The 15,044-nt window shown below is 47.5% G+C and overlaps 2 protein-coding genes across 2 annotated transcripts; one reads left to right on the top strand and one right to left on the bottom strand.

The window, feature by feature from the left end:
* Nucleotides 1–155: 155 nt before the first annotated feature.
* Nucleotides 156–11,098, top strand: TUBB1 (tubulin beta 1 class VI). Its single transcript, XM_082360530.1, has 4 exons — nucleotides 156–2,652; nucleotides 4,989–5,097; nucleotides 5,756–5,866; nucleotides 5,977–11,098. Exons 1-4 carry the CDS (start codon nucleotides 2,596–2,598, stop codon nucleotides 7,053–7,055), a joined length of 1,356 nt encoding a protein of 451 aa, XP_082216656.1. The 5' UTR covers nucleotides 156–2,595; the 3' UTR covers nucleotides 7,056–11,098.
* ATP5F1E (ATP synthase F1 subunit epsilon) lies at nucleotides 10,963–14,947 on the bottom strand. Its single transcript, XM_082360529.1, has 3 exons — nucleotides 14,789–14,947; nucleotides 12,562–12,688; nucleotides 10,963–11,118 (listed from the first exon to the last, which is right to left on the bottom strand). Exons 1-2 carry the CDS (start codon nucleotides 14,818–14,820, stop codon nucleotides 12,565–12,567), a joined length of 156 nt encoding a protein of 51 aa, XP_082216655.1. The 5' UTR covers nucleotides 14,821–14,947; the 3' UTR covers nucleotides 10,963–11,118; nucleotides 12,562–12,564.
* Nucleotides 14,948–15,044: the final 97 nt, after the last annotated feature.

Raw genomic sequence — 15,044 nt, 5'->3', positions numbered from 1 at the left:
AGGTTCATTCTGTGTATGTATATGTATATATTTTCTTTAACTGAAGTATAGTTGATTTACAATATTGTGTTAGTTTCAGGTGTGCAGCGCTATATATATATATATATATATATATATATATATATATATATATGGTATATATATATATACTTTTCTTTTTCAGATTCTTTTCCCTTATAGGTTATTACGAAATATTGAGTATGGTTCCCTGTGCTCTACAGGAGGTCCTTGTTGGATATCTATTTTATATATAGTGATGTCTATCTGTTAACCCTAACCTCCGAATTTATCCCTCCCCTCTGCATATTTTTTAATTTGTGAAAAATACTGCTAAGCACATGCAGATTTCTTCCTCTTGGATTTACGCGGTCTCCTCGTCTCCTCTTTACCTTGGGGAGAGGCCAAGTTTGGACCTGAAGCAGGTGTGGATCATGCGGTCATTCAGCTTTGAGTAGAAAGAAATTTCCAAACTAAGAAATGTTGCCAGAGTCTTCACCTTGTTCTAAGTTTGGAAAGATTCACCCATTGTTAACATCTCCCCACGTATGCTTAACCTCTCTCTCCATGTATCACGTTGTTATTGCTGCCCAGCTGTTTCAGAGAAAGTTGCATGGTGACCTTGAATACCTGGCAATATCTCCTGAAAACAAGGATTTGCATTTGTGTAGCCCCTGGGCTAAGATGGATTTCAGAGATTATAACGTGGCTACACGGTTATTATCCAATCTACACAGTCTGTATTCAAATGTCCACAATTGTCCCAGGCGTGTCCCTTACAGCAACTCCTCCTCTGGTCCAGGACCTGACCCAGAGTCACACGGGGCTCTTAGTCGGCACGTGGCTGGTGAGGTCACCAGACAACGGACAGGAGAGGTCCTGCTGCTGACTCCGCGGGACAAAGTCCTTCTTCCCCACCTGTGGGCTTCCCTCCCAGTGTTCAGCTCAGGTCTTTGCTCTGCGGTTGAACTCCTGGGAGTACTAGAGGCTATCTTCCCCAGAAAGTCCTTTGGCAGTAACTTCCCTGCCCATGTCACTGACCTCACATCGTGGGCCCCCAGAGGCCTGTAGAAAGGCACGGGGTTTAGGAGTTGACAGTCAGGCTGGGGCGTGCGGGGTGAGAGGTGATGGGCAGGGGGCTGCTGGTGGGCGTGGTTTGCTGGGAGCCCTGGGCTGAGCACCTCCTGTGTGGCCGGCCCTTGCTGGGCGTCAGGGAGTCCGTTTGGGTCTAGGGGACTTCATCGTCTGGTAAAGGACCCAACGGCAAACAGTGAGCCCCCCGTGACAAGAGCAAAGGGGCAACAAAGCACAGAGCTGGGGCGCGAGGGGGCAGCCGGGCCCTGGTCTGGGCAGAAGGCCCGACAGAGCAGCTGCAGCCTCTGCATGAACAGTGGCCTTGGCATGTCAGGGAGGGGCTCGTGAACGCCAGTGTGAACACTGGGCTGGGCGAGAGCAGTCGTGGGCTGAGAACCCCACGGCCCAGCGTCGAGGGAGGTGTCTTCCAGAACCCTCACCATACAGGCTTTCTCAGGACCAGAGTTTGGAGCGGTGCTGGGAAGGAAGCTTGGGGCCAGGTTAGCAAGGCTTTGATGGCAAGCCGGGGACTATATTTTATTTATTTATTTTTTAGAAGTTTTTTTTTAAGTTTTAATTTTTTTTTTTTTACTTTTTTGGCCACACCTCGCGGCATGTGAAATCTTGGTTCCCCCACCAGTGATCAGACCCACATCCCCCGCATTGGAAGCGTGGAGTCTTAACCACCGGACCGCCAGGGAAGTCCCAAGCCAGGGAGTTTAGATTCTACATCTTGACTGCGGTTTCCCAAACTCCCAAGAATCCCATGTCACCCAGACAAATTTGGCCAAGTTCAAAAAGCAAACTTTCTCTTATTATCATTTTACTACTACACATATTAGTCATTTTTTTCTATTAACATCCAAGTATACAACGTAAAAACTGTCCACCCGGGTTCCCCTGACAGTCACCTCAGTGCCACCAGTGGCTTTCAGACGAAGCACGGCTGCAGGCGAGAGAGCCATGGCAGGTTCTTGAGGGAGGGTGGGGAGACGTCTTAGTGGTTGTATGTATGACTGTAGTGAAGCCACTTCGTGCTCTGGGATTCGTGGCCTCATCTGTCAAGCGATGCGTTTAGACAACAGGATTTCTAATAATACAACTGGCTTGGATGGGAAAGTTCTCTGGAGGTGGTCCTGGTCACCCCAGTAAGCTAGGAGCCTCACCAACTTGGGGCCCGGAGCCAGCGCTGGTGCCCAGAGTCCACCATGGAAGGCCTAGGCCTGGTGCCAGACTTCCACGCACCTTGCACAATGGCAGCCTTTGGTCTTGAACTCTAGGAAATGACCAGGCAATATTCCGTGTTGGGAGAGGAAAAAACTCCCCCTCCACAAGGACGATAGGGGGAGGGCTGGGGTTGGGCCTCTGGGCTGGACACACCCTCGGGTCACACTGGGAGGTAGCCTGGTCAGCTGGTCCCATTGCTGCGATGACCAGAGCTGTGTGGGGCTCACAGCGGTGACGGGTGGCTCTCCCAGAGACTGGGGACCCTGTGAAGATCTTGCCCTTGGGCACAAAGCAAGGATGCGTGAGATCGTACACATTCAGATCGGCCAGTGTGGCAACCAGATCGGAGCCAAGGTAAGGAAAGTTCTATGACTAGTGCTGGCCTTTCCGTGATCCACAGTGCAGCCAACTCAGAAAAACCCCTTAAGTTAGCAGGGAGGACCGGGAGCCCAGCAGATAGAGGCGCTTGCCGGGTATCTGACTTACTAAACGACACCTGTAGTTCAAGAGACCCAGCAAATAGTAAAGGCTTAAAGGGTTAATTTAATTCATGTTAATTTTGTTGACAGTTACATGTGTATAATACACCTGTCAACTATTTTTACTTTGATCACCTTAGCAATGAACTTTTCATATCTAAAACCAGTAAGTTGTCTCAAAACAGTTTTCCAAAGTTTCTTGGGAAAATTTTTACATCGTATCACTAAGATATCTTTCCCTCCCTCCCATGTTTATGTTATAAAGTTAAAAAAGATCAACTACTATTTTATTTCGAATGCAACAGAAAATGAAAGAGGTAAACCTAAAAGTTTTTTGGGTCCAGCAGCAGAAATAATTAAAATATATCCTCTGGAATATAAAAGTTTTTCTCCTTCCCCCTTAAATTTTTCTAAAAAAATACCTGGTACTGTTGGCCAATGCTAAAAAACAGATGCCAGAGCCCAAGGTCTCCAACCCTAATTTTAAGATGATCAGTTCTACTATATAACAACTGTCTCTTTGCTATTTTGAAATTACTTTTACTAGTACGAATTGCATTACAAATTTAATTGCATTAAAACTTTAAAAAATTTAAATGTGATAAAATGGTATAAAATTTACCATCGTAACCATGTTTAAGTGTACAGTTCAGTAATGTTAAGTATATTCACACTGTCGTGCCTCCAATCTCCAAAATGCTTTTCTTCTTGCAAAACTGAAACTCGGTACCATGAAACACTAACTCCCCATTTCCCCTCCCCCTGCCCCTGGCAGCCGATATTCTACTTTCTGTCTCTATGAATTTGACAGCTCTTGGTGTCTCATGTAACAGTGTTTGTCCTTCTGTGAGTGGCTTATTTCACTCAGCATCGTGTTCTCAGTGTCCATCCCTGTTGTAGCCTGTGTCAGAACTTCCTTCCTTTTTAAGGCTGAATAATAAATAGTCCATCCTATAGAGAGACTGCCTTCTGTTTATCCAGCCATCTGTCAATGGACACTTGGATTGTTTCTGACTTTTGGCTATTGGAACTAGTGCAGCTATGAAAAAATGAAAGTCTTTTAATACAGGTGTTTAAAACCTGGGGCAAAGAAAATGACTGCTTGCAAAGGAGTTGTCATCCTTCCTTGCCGAGTGATAAGACGTTCAAAACTAAAACACACAGAGAAGTGGGAGGCACGGGCCCCAACTGCTCTGAAGTTGGAAGATAAGATGGAGAAAGGACCCCAGGAGGGAGTGGAGGGTCTAGACAGGGTCTCAGCTCTGAATCCAGATCCCAGCAACTACTTATTATTTGGGGCCACAAGAACTTTAAGACACATTTAATTTGTGGTGTGAGAGAACTTAAATTTCTTTCTTTGCCCACACCCTGAAGAGTGCTGATAATTTACTATAAAGTAATCTTGTTCATAAGACCAAGGCCACATCAGAGCCATCATTTACAAGATGTGGCTGGGAAAACACCCTTGGGGATTTTAACATAAATTAATGTATTTTCATTGCACTTTACTAGGTGCTCCTTCAGGGTAATGAAAAGGGGTTATCTCGGTAACTGTTTCCATTCCATATAAAGAGCTTGGCACCTACCTATATTAATAAACACTGTAATGTGATTGAAAGTGTAGTATGTTTCAGATAGTTACAAGAGAACAGCTATGCATAATTTTGAATTGAGTGCATACCTGATCATCCAAATGCACACAGTTTAAAAGCGTGCATAGGTGTCTTAGTGATGGGCTTTTGGGAAAACAGCATGAAAATAAATCTGCAAAGTGAAATGAGATATGACTGTGAAATCAGATAAGAATTCAGTTTATTTTTACGTAGTGGGATCTATACTTTACTAGCTGCAAGCACCGTAAGGCCAAACTAGAGATACGCTTCTGATGTGAAATTCTAAAAGGACAGCATTAATGTCCACAAGGGCCTGCATTTAATAGGAGCAAAATCCAATTTAATATTTTATGTGTTGACATTTTATTGAAGCAGTTCAGGTTGACATAAAACTCAGTCTTCACTTCACGGTGAGCAGAGGTAGGGAGTACGTTACGCCACGGGGCGGGCAGTTAGGGAAAGGGCCCCCGCGATCATGCTGGGGAGGGAAGCAGGCCCAGGAGCCCTCACTTCCTGTCTTTCTGCTCAATGTGCTGTCGCCGACCTGGCGCTCGTCGGGGTCCCTCTGGACACTGACCTCCCCTCCTTCTGCTTTCAGTTCTGGGAGGTGATTGGCGAGGAGCATGGAATCGACTGGGCCGGAAGCTACCACGGGGAGAGCGCCCTGCAGCTGGAGAGGGTCAGCGTGTACTACAACGAGGCCCATGGTAGGCCCTCACTGTCGGCCCCCGTCACCAGCCCCAGGGACGCGGCAGAGAGAGGAGGTCCCGCGAGACCAGAACGCCAGACGGGGGACGTCCCGAGTGACCGAGGGCAGGACTGCCCACTGGAGGGTCACTGGTCTCTGGTCACTGGAGGGGGGCACACTCTCAACACAAGCAGTTTAGGCCCCGGCCTTCCTTTCTGGGTTTTATTTTATTTAATGAATTAATTTATTTTTTAATTTTTAAAACATTTTATTTCAGCTGTGCTGCGCAGCTTGTGGGATCTTAGTCCCCTGACCAGGGATTGAACGCGTGCCCTCGGCAGTGAGAGCGCGGTAGTCCTAACCACTGGATCACTGGGGAATTCTCCCTTTCTGGTTTTTAAATAAAAAGTAGAATCATTTCGAATAGGAACAAAATCCCTGTCATTGGCAAGACAACAAACAAAACGGACAACGATGGAAAAAGTTATTTCTGCAGCATTCTACAGATTTGTGTGAATTTTGCTGCAGTCCAAGATATGATTTCCAGTCTTTCTACCAAAGACACCTTCTAGGAGGGCTTTTTTCTTCTGGACCCGTGTCACAAGGGTCTACTCTGATGCAACATTAACCTTTAGAAATACAGCAGTTGGCTGACTTCTTCCTATTTTTCCACGCAGGTAAGAAATACGTGCCCCGAGCAGTCTTGGTGGACCTGGAACCTGGAACCATGGACAGCATCCGATCCAGCCGACTGGGGGCCCTCTTCCAACCGGACAGCTTTGTCCACGGTAGGTTTTCCTGGAAGGTTCCAGTGGGAAGAGAGGAGCGCCTCCTTGTGTGTTGCTGCCGACACCCTTCCCCCGACCCCGGCGGGCTAACCGAGTCCCTTGTGCCGCAGGTAACTCTGGGGCCGGCAACAACTGGGCCAAGGGCCACTACACGGAGGGGGCCGAGCTGGTGGAGAGCGCGCTGGACGCGGTGCGCGCCGAGGCCGAGGGCTGCGACTGCCTGCAGGGCTTCCAGCTCGTGCACTCGCTGGGCGGGGGCACGGGCTCGGGGATGGGCACGCTGCTCCTGGGCAAGATCCGCGAGGAGTACCCCGACCGCATCCTCAACTCCTTCAGCGTGATGCCCTCGCCCAAGGTGTCGGACACGGTGGTGGAGCCCTACAACGCCGTGCTGTCCCTCCACCAGCTCCTGCAGAACTCGGACGCCTGCTTCTGCATCGACAACGAGGCCCTCTATGACATCTGCTTCCGCACCCTCCGGCTGGCCACGCCCACCTACGGCGACCTCAACCACCTGGTGTCCCTGACCATGAGCGGCGTCACCACGTCGCTGCGCTTCCCGGGCCAGCTCAACGCCGACCTGCGCAAGCTGGCCGTGAACATGGTGCCCTTCCCGCGCCTGCACTTCTTCATGCCCGGCTTCGCGCCGCTCACGGCCCAGGGCAGCCAGCAGTACCGCGCGCTCTCAGTGGCCGAGCTCACCCAGCAGATGTTCGACGCCCGCAACACCATGGCCGCCTGCGACCCCCGCCGCGGCCGCTACCTGACCGTGGCCTGCATCTTCCGGGGGAGGATGTCCACCAAGGAGGTGGACGCGCAGCTGCTCGCCGTGCAGACCAGAAGCAGCAGCTGCTTCGTGGAGTGGATCCCCAACAACGTCAAGGTGGCCGTGTGCGACATCCCGCCCCGCGGGCTGAGCATGGCGGCCACCTTCATCGGCAACAGCACGGCCATCCAGGAGCTCTTCGGCAGGATCTCCGAGCACTTCTCGGCCATGTTCAAGAGGAAGGCCTTCGTGCACTGGTACACGGGCGAGGGGATGGACATCAATGAATTTGCCGAAGCCGAGAGTAACATCCAGGATTTGGTGTCCGAGTACCAACAGCTTCAAGATGCCGAAGCAGTTCCGGAGGGGAAGGAGGAGGTCAGGGGGGAGGCAGAAACGGAACCAGGAGATAAGGGGCATTAACCACGAGAGAAGCTGTGCGGGGCCGGCCGCGGCGTGGAGTCACGTCCAGTGTTCTCACCTAGGAGGAGTGAGTCCCCGCGGCCGTCCCCGGCCGGTTCCGCACCGCAGCACCGCGAGCCACACGCAGCCACCCAGTATTAGCTTCGACACAGGACTGCGCGGGTGGGGCAGTACTGATGGGCAGTAGGGTCTTCTGCTGGCACCGACTAACCTTGAAGAGCTTCATATTCCCTGCCCACTCTAGTCGCTTCTCTTTAATAGCCAGGTGAATTCATGGTAAAGCGCTCCCTCTGTTTAAAGATCTGGATTGGCTCTTTGCTGTATGCCTAGCACCAGGCCAGGCATCAGGGCTCCACACGTGGACGCGTGGGGAGCCACTGCAGTTGAGGTTGAATTGTAAACGCTGTAGCTACGCTGGTAAGCGTCCCGGGATCTGTACTTGGCATCCCGGGCTGCTAAGGCTCTTCCTGCAGGTGCTCTCTTAACTTGCTGCCCGCAGCCCACCTGCTCACACCTGCCGGCCTCCAGAAAAGCCAGGTGACTGCTTGGTGTGCGGGAGGTTCGCAGAGGTAAATGGGCTTCAGCGTCCACTAGTAAATTGTGGAGACCGTGTGTATGTTTCAACGTACCAACTGCAAAGGGCAAAAGGGAGGAAAGGAGAGTGGCATTCCTTCCCTCAAATACCCGGGCAAAAAAATAAAAACCAAAAACCAAAAAACGACAAGCAAAACTCGACAACTCCAATCCTCTGATCTTTATGTCTGAAGAGCTAGCTTTTAACATACGTGTATTTACATACTTTTAAGTTTCTTATTAATGTTTGATTCTGGGAATACATTAATCATCATCTTTGGTTTTCCTTGTAAAGGCTATTTCGAAATGCCCATTTCACTTTCATGCGGCGATCACCTCCTGAAAGCTCTCTATAGCTGCTCTGTTCTTTAAAAGGGCACAGGCGCGCTCGGCAACCATTCAAACGGAGGAATTGAGCAGCGGTGGCTGCGCTGTCCTTTGCGGTTACGGAGGACATCGTCTCATTAGGGAACTTCTACAGTTCAAATTAATTTGCAGAAGTTGCCATAAATGTTTGCATGATGATGCAGCTTTAACCATTACATGATTTTAATCTGCTCATGTTACAACAGGACCAGATACACAAAAGCGTAATCAGGTCATCCATAACTTCTTAATTACAGTTTACCTATTCCTGACGTACAGCACTACCATCCCTTCCAGCGCCGTAAGGGTTTTAATGGCCTTCTAGAATTACCACGGAGCTGTCCTATTTGATCCATGGGTAGCTGGTGACAGGAGGAAATATTTACTTGCAGGCAACTGGATTTGCTCTGTAATCTGCAGTAATGAGGTAGCCGGTGAATGGGTGACAGCAGCTCATTTTGAGAAACTTCACTCTTTTCATGTATGTCTCATGAGGAAGTAACTAAAACATGTACCAAGAGAAAATTAAGTCTCGCTGTTGGTATCATGACAAGTCTTCTATTTCCAGAATTACAAAAAAAAAAAAAAAAAAAAAATTAAATACTTCCTACTTGTGGTTCAAAAAGCACTAAAAACAAAAGTAGATTTAAAAGTAGATTTAAGGAACTGCACCTAAACTACTCCTCGTTTGAAGTTCATAACTTCCTTAGATGCTAAAAAGACTTATAACCTGTGATTACATAAGAATTTACACACATGATTCCTCTAGCACTTTTTTTCATTTTCTCAAATCTAAAAAGGTAATTAAATAGATGCAAGAAAGGACAAAGATCTAAATTAAAAAAAAAACCCTGCTAATTTATATTACTGTAAAGATTTTTGTTTGCTCAACAGTAATCATTAAAATAAAAAGAAATGCAATTTTAAATGGCTAAATTGCTTTATTTCTGACTAAATTCCTTTTCTTGGAATTCTAACCGTCCAGACTGATTAATGTGAGTAGTTAAAAATCTTTTCAGAATGCATCTCACCATCCTACTCTTTCGTATGGTAGAAATAGATTAAAAAAAAAAAACCAAAAAAACACTAGAAACCAAAAGAAATCTGTCCCCTATGATTTTGAAGAGCCTATTCCTTTAGGTGTACGGTTGCTACAGCGACATTGGTCTCTCGGAGACCAAGACGGTAGAATCCGAATTTTAGAGCTTGTCCGATTCCTTCACTTCACACACAAGAACACTGCTTGAGTGAAGAGACTGAATCCCTCACAAATCACTCAGGTGGTTAGTGAAATACCCACGACAAGATCTGATCAGGGCCCCCTGGTAATCCGGACACAGTGGTCCTGCCAGCTCCCAGCAGGGCATGAGGCAGGGCATCACAGTATCGGTTCAGGATTTTTTAATCACAGAGAAAGAGCCTCAAAGAATCTTTACTGAGCAGTGAATCTGTCCTTTACTCAGTTGACTTTTAATCCTTTCCATACCACAAGCCCTGTCCCTAAGTCTTGTCTCTAATTATCCCATTTGCCTCCCCAATAAATGACTTCTCTCTAATTAACTTGGCTGGAGAGAATTTAGCCCTTTGCCTATCAGTTACTTTACTTGCCTGCTACCAAAAAGGCCCCACGGCCTTGTGATCCATTTATTCCTGTCCCTGTAATGAAAGATGCCTCCTGGTACCTTAACTGTGGGGACCGGAAGCATGACAACTGAGGGGCCTTGACTTCAAAAGAGCAGGACCACAGCCTGAGGCACAGGGGCACAAGGGGCTCGTAGGCTGCTTCTGTCCAGCCCTGCAGCTCCTCCTCGTGTGCCCCATGCCAAGAACGAGATAGAGCCTGTAGGTCAAGTGTCCAGGGCAGGAAGTCCTCTCCAGAAGCCAACAACAAAGGCATTTTCTTGCACTCATCCTTGGCATGGCAGAGTGGCTGTGATAAATTGCTGGCTTAAGTACCAAGCTGAGAACCTGTCCTGGGGCAGAAGCTGAACGGTGTTTCAACATTTCCTGTCCAAGTGTAACTCTCTTATCTCCACAAGTGGGTAAAAATCAAACAGTTAACTTTGCAACTTTGTAAACTTTGGGGTTTTACCCGCCAAGTGCCTTCAAGTTTCAAAGAAAGAGAAAAACACCCCACTGGCAACAATTCTTCAACCCTAAATATTTAATAGGTAAATGAATCACCATGAAAACACCATGCACCTGCTGTAATGATCACGCCCTAGACCTGCAGTCCAGAAGCTTAGATTTTCACGTCAGCTCGGCCATCAACTCGGTAAGCAAGTTCCTGAGTGGCTTTGCCTCACTTCCTATGAGAAGTGCTCCCAGAATATAAAGATTCACTTATAAGACAATGTGAAAAGTTATCTTGTGTTTAGTGAATTTCAACAATAGTACTTCTCGGTAGCTTTGAAGTGAACGGAAAATGAATACTACAATTTAGTATTTCTTCTCCTCATCTATGCTTTCCACAATTATCCGCACTCAGCCTGCAGAGTGGCACCCCCTGGGTCCGCCTGCCTGCGCAGAAGGACGAGGCCAGCAGACAACCCGCCCCACCCCTGACGCCAACCCACTGCTCTGACATGACGTCTGCAATTCAAAGATAAGGGGCAAGACAGCCTCAATGACGGCGCCCAATTCTGTCAATTATGTCACGAAGAAGAGAACTTTCTCTTTTGAGACGTTTTCAAAATGTCTCCTGGATCCCTCTGGTCACTAGATATGACATCTGTTCTCCCTTCAACTTTTTTTTCTTTTTTTCAGCTGCGCGTCTTGCAGGATCTTAGGTCGCTGACCAGGGATCGAACCTGTGCCCCGTGCAGTGGAAGCTCGGAGTCCTAACCACTGGACCGCCAGGGAATTCACTGTTCTCCTTTAAAAAGCCCTGGTTCATATGATCATAATCCTGCAGTTGTGTGGTAGTTCCCAAACAGAAAAAGTCCGAGAGAAACCAAAAACCAACAGCAAGAGAGAACTGTACTTTAATTTATTGGCATTGTCCATCTATGAACAAGATAGGTTTTTTTTTTTTTCCACGAAGGGGGAGCGTTTTCAATCTGCCATAACACGTGCCCACACATCTTCACCATGAACATGCAGCATTTCAAGCTGTAGTCAGGGTCTAGGAGGAAAAGAGAAATAGCACGTTGCCAGTCCTTCATGTTTTCTTAAAAATCCAACACGAATAGGGAAAGTAACTTCCTTATAATGAGCAGTATAATATGACTGCAGATCCAGTTCACTCGGTTGGTGATAAACCCTGGCTCTCAGCTGTAAAATGTGCAGGTTCACATGCACTGCCTTAGCCGAAGAGGCACTTCCCTGCTAAGTAAAACCAAACACTCTCCCCGCAATAAAGAAACACTCTGCCTTTAAAAGACGCTAAATCCCCCATGCTGCGGCGGTGGGGCTGCGTCCCCAGCACGATGGATAGGGAATGGTCACTGCTGTGCTTACCGGAGCTGGACACTACTTCCTGGCCCAAAGCACATTACAAGGTGGAGGGAGTTCGATGCCGAGTCTGGCTCGGCCATGCTGCAGGCAGAAGCTGGGTGATTTTTCTCAGCTCGTTGTTAAAACAAAATAATCCAACCTAAAACCAGGTCTCATTCCTCAGAATTATGAGATCAGACAGCCCCAGAAAAAGGGCTCAACACCGCATCTCCAGACTTGTAATAAAATATTTACTAATTCAAAATGAAAATGAAAAGTGCTTAGGAGAGACAGTTCCAATAAGTAAAATCGCTCATAACCACAAGCTGCCAAAGGATTACTATTTATCACATTTCCCTGCAACTGCGGGTCTGAAGCTTTTTTAAAGCTAAACAAGAAAATTAAATCAGAAAAACATCTTTCTGGTAATTTGCTTCGCTTGATCTTCGAAATAATGATGTCAAGAAAGCAGTTTAGAGATCAAATCACTTTAGTAGTTTGGAACACAAAAGTCTGAACTTATCAACTGTACGAAACTGTCTTACTTTGCATTGCCAACATCAGAAGTAAAATGAACCAAACTCTGAAAACATAAATTTAGCAAAACAGTATTCACTGCAAGGTCCTGCCGATTTTATTGCTTGATAAAATAGCAGGACCCTTGCCTGTACTTGTAGCCCTATGTTCGGGAAGTAGTGATTTGTGAGAACATTAGCAGATGTGGGGGAAATAAAAACTCAAAGAACTGTAATTTTTCATGCTCCTGAACTGTTACATAACTCCAGTAACAATTATAAAAGTGGGGAGTTTATCCTCCAAATTATTTGATTTTGTGCAGACACATGAAACAGGTTTAATTAAAATAAGATGGCTTTCTACCTAGCACTGCTCAATGAACTGAAAATCAACGTGGCAGTTACTTCTGCTCGTCAGGGCCTCGAAATGACATTCTTTGATGATGCCATGAGGCTTCCACAACCTGTATGCCAGACATTATCATATCACTAACTAACTTCTAAATGTGCTGATGGACCAAATGTGGACAGAAGGCAGAACTAAAATTATTCTGATTTTTAAAAGCTCTCTAAAAACTTAAGATGCAACTCTTTCTCTAAATCCACCAGCAACTTACAGATTATTCCTTTTTCACTTTCACAATTTTTACGCTGCTGCCAGAAGTCTTCTCGGTGTTTGCTTTGAATTCCGTCTTCAGTGCATCCCTCACTGCTTTTGCACAGATCTGGGAGTATCGGATGTAGCTGGAGGAACACGAGAGACAATATAAAGCTAATTATCAATGATCCAGCCAGACTGGCTGTGTGACTGTGCTTTTGTTTTTCTTCCTATATTTTTCATTTTCGTTGGGTTGTACATCATTGTAGAACTGAACTTAAAAAGTACTAATGCAGGGCTTCCCTGGTGGTGCAGTGGTTAAGAATCCGCCTGCCAATGCAGGGGACTTCGGTTTGAGCCCTGGTCCGGGAAGATCCCACATGCCGCGGAGCAATTAAGTCTGTGCGCCGCAACTACTGAGTCTGCGCTCTAGAGCCCACGAGCCACAACTACTGAGGCCCGCGCGCCCCAGAGCCTGCGCTCCACAACGAGAAGCCACCGCAATGAGAAGCCTGTGCGCAGAAACAAAGACCCAACACGGCCAAAAAAATAAACAAATTAATTAACTAATTAAAAAAAATGACTAATGCAAAAGGAATCTATACAAAGAAAAAGAAGAGCAGAAAGAAATGTATCAAAGTCTTAATTGGGGTTAGGTGATTTTTGCTTTTTCTTCTTTGCAGTGTTTTCTCTTTAATACATATTAATTTGAAATAAAAGATGCATATATTAGAGAAAAAAATCCCACAGCACAATAAACAGTCCTAAATGTTAACAGAGGGTATAATATGAGTGGTTTTTTTCCAGTTCTCTATTTAAAATTTTTTCTTCTATTATTCTTACAAGGTAAAGTATACATAATTAAAAGAGAAAAAAAAACTATTTTGAATTAAAACAGCTCTACTTCTGATTATTTAAAGATTTTCCTGAGAATACTGGATTCTGCTTCTCAGGTCTGCCATTGAAAATACTTCCCAACGAAGGTTTCTAAATTAAACTGAGAAGTCCTTATAGAACATCAGCAATTCTAGCAAAATATCTAACAGCCTGCTTCCTGTTTGGTAGATGGACTCCCATCAAATCTTATTTTCCAAAAGATGTCAGCTCACTTTTTACACTTTTTGAAAACAGGAAGGACAGAGGGGAGGGGGCTGAGACTATTTCCTCATGTTTCAGGGTTGTTTTTTTGGGCCAGAAGTAGGAGTTCCAATTCTTGCTTCCACTCCTACTAATTGGTGAATTTTACGCTGTTCCATCTTTTGGGCTAATTTATTCTGTAAAAACAATAGAACAAAGCAGAAGGATAACAGTATTTGCCCCACTGGTGGTAGGGAGGAGGAAAGACAAAGTGTGGAGAGCAGGACTGCCCCACCTGTCTCGTAGCAGGTGCTTAATACATGGTCCCTCTGACTGGGACCATCATCCTTCCAACTGTACAAAACTCTGCTTGACCTTGGAAGTCAGGACACACGTGCGTTACCCACAGGCACACACCCACAGAAGGTCACTACTAGGAGGTGCTACTTAATCTGGTCAAGTAACAAGGTGTGTTAACCTGAGCCAGGTGAGCAGCTCAACTGGGTGCACAGGCAAAGAAACCAGGTGTGACACCTAGATGCATGGTGTCTCCATTTCACCAGAAGCCATGTCCTCCAGTGGGCTCCATAGTTTGGCTTCCCAAGAGCCACCACTCACCTTGTGGCAGAGCTTTTTACACCTTACCAAGGGCTTTCACCCGTTTTACCGATAAGGAAACCTGAGAGCAACAGGAGTTAATTAAAAAAAAAAAAAAATGGGTGTGCCATTTTAAAAGGCCCCACCTTAATGCTGGAACGGCCAGGTATGGTGACCGTGGTTACCTCCAGAGACCTCTCTCCGCTCCTTCGAGTTCTCAAGTTTTATGTGGTTCTGTTACTTCTAGAACGTCAACCGAGTGTAACTCACAAGGACAAAGGCCCCGCGGGCGAGAACGCCATCCTCGGGAAGACACGGCACTTGTCGAGCGCGTTCACGGCGGCGCACAGGAGCTCGGCGGCGCCCCCGGCAGGTGCGGGCAGGTGCTCGGCCCCGGCGCGCCCGCATCCCACGGCCGTGACCCCGGCCTCCCCGTCCGCAGGCCGCCATCTTGGGGCAGCACTCGCCGGGACCACCCCCACCCCCGCCGCGCCCGGCGTGACCTCCGACCCCGGTTCGCCCCGGACCTCCCCGCGCCCCAGCTGTCCGCCCCTCCCGAGGCCCGGCCCTACCTGAGTCCAGCTTGTCGCCAGTACGCCACCATGATGTCGCGAGAGGGGGCGCGTCTGGCCGAATCGCGAGGACCCGTCAAGGTCGGCTCAGCGTGCGAGCCGGCTGCCGGAAGGTCAGGCCTGAGAAGCGGAAGGGGCGGAGCTCCGGACCTGCCAATCCCACCGCCTCTTGCCCCGCCCCGCCCCGCCCCCCCCGCACGGCCTCTGCCGTCTCGTCGCAGAATCCCCCGGGCGCCGCGAGCCAATGGGAGCGCGC

The sequence above is a fragment of the Balaenoptera borealis genome (assembly GCF_965194805.1).
Source record: "Balaenoptera borealis genome assembly, chromosome: 16".
NCBI lineage: Eukaryota > Metazoa > Chordata > Mammalia > Artiodactyla > Balaenopteridae > Balaenoptera > Balaenoptera borealis.
This window is presented reverse-complemented; position numbering and strand designations above follow the sequence as displayed.

Coding starts and splice junctions, on each gene's coding strand:
- TUBB1 (XM_082360530.1), top strand. CDS start 2,596: ATGCGTGAGATCGTACACATTCAGATCGGCCAGTGTGGCAACCAGATC. Junction 2,653..4,988: donor GCAACCAGATCGGAGCCAAG/GTAAGGAAAGTT, acceptor TTCTGCTTTCAG/TTCTGGGAGGTGATTGGCGA. Junction 5,098..5,755: donor GTACTACAACGAGGCCCATG/GTAGGCCCTCAC, acceptor TTTTCCACGCAG/GTAAGAAATACGTGCCCCGA.
- ATP5F1E (XM_082360529.1), bottom strand. CDS start 14,820: ATGGTGGCGTACTGGCGACAAGCTGGACTCAG. Junction 12,689..14,788: donor TGGCGACAAGCTGGACTCAG/GTAGGGCCGGGC, acceptor GTGTTCCTCCAG/CTACATCCGATACTCCCAGA.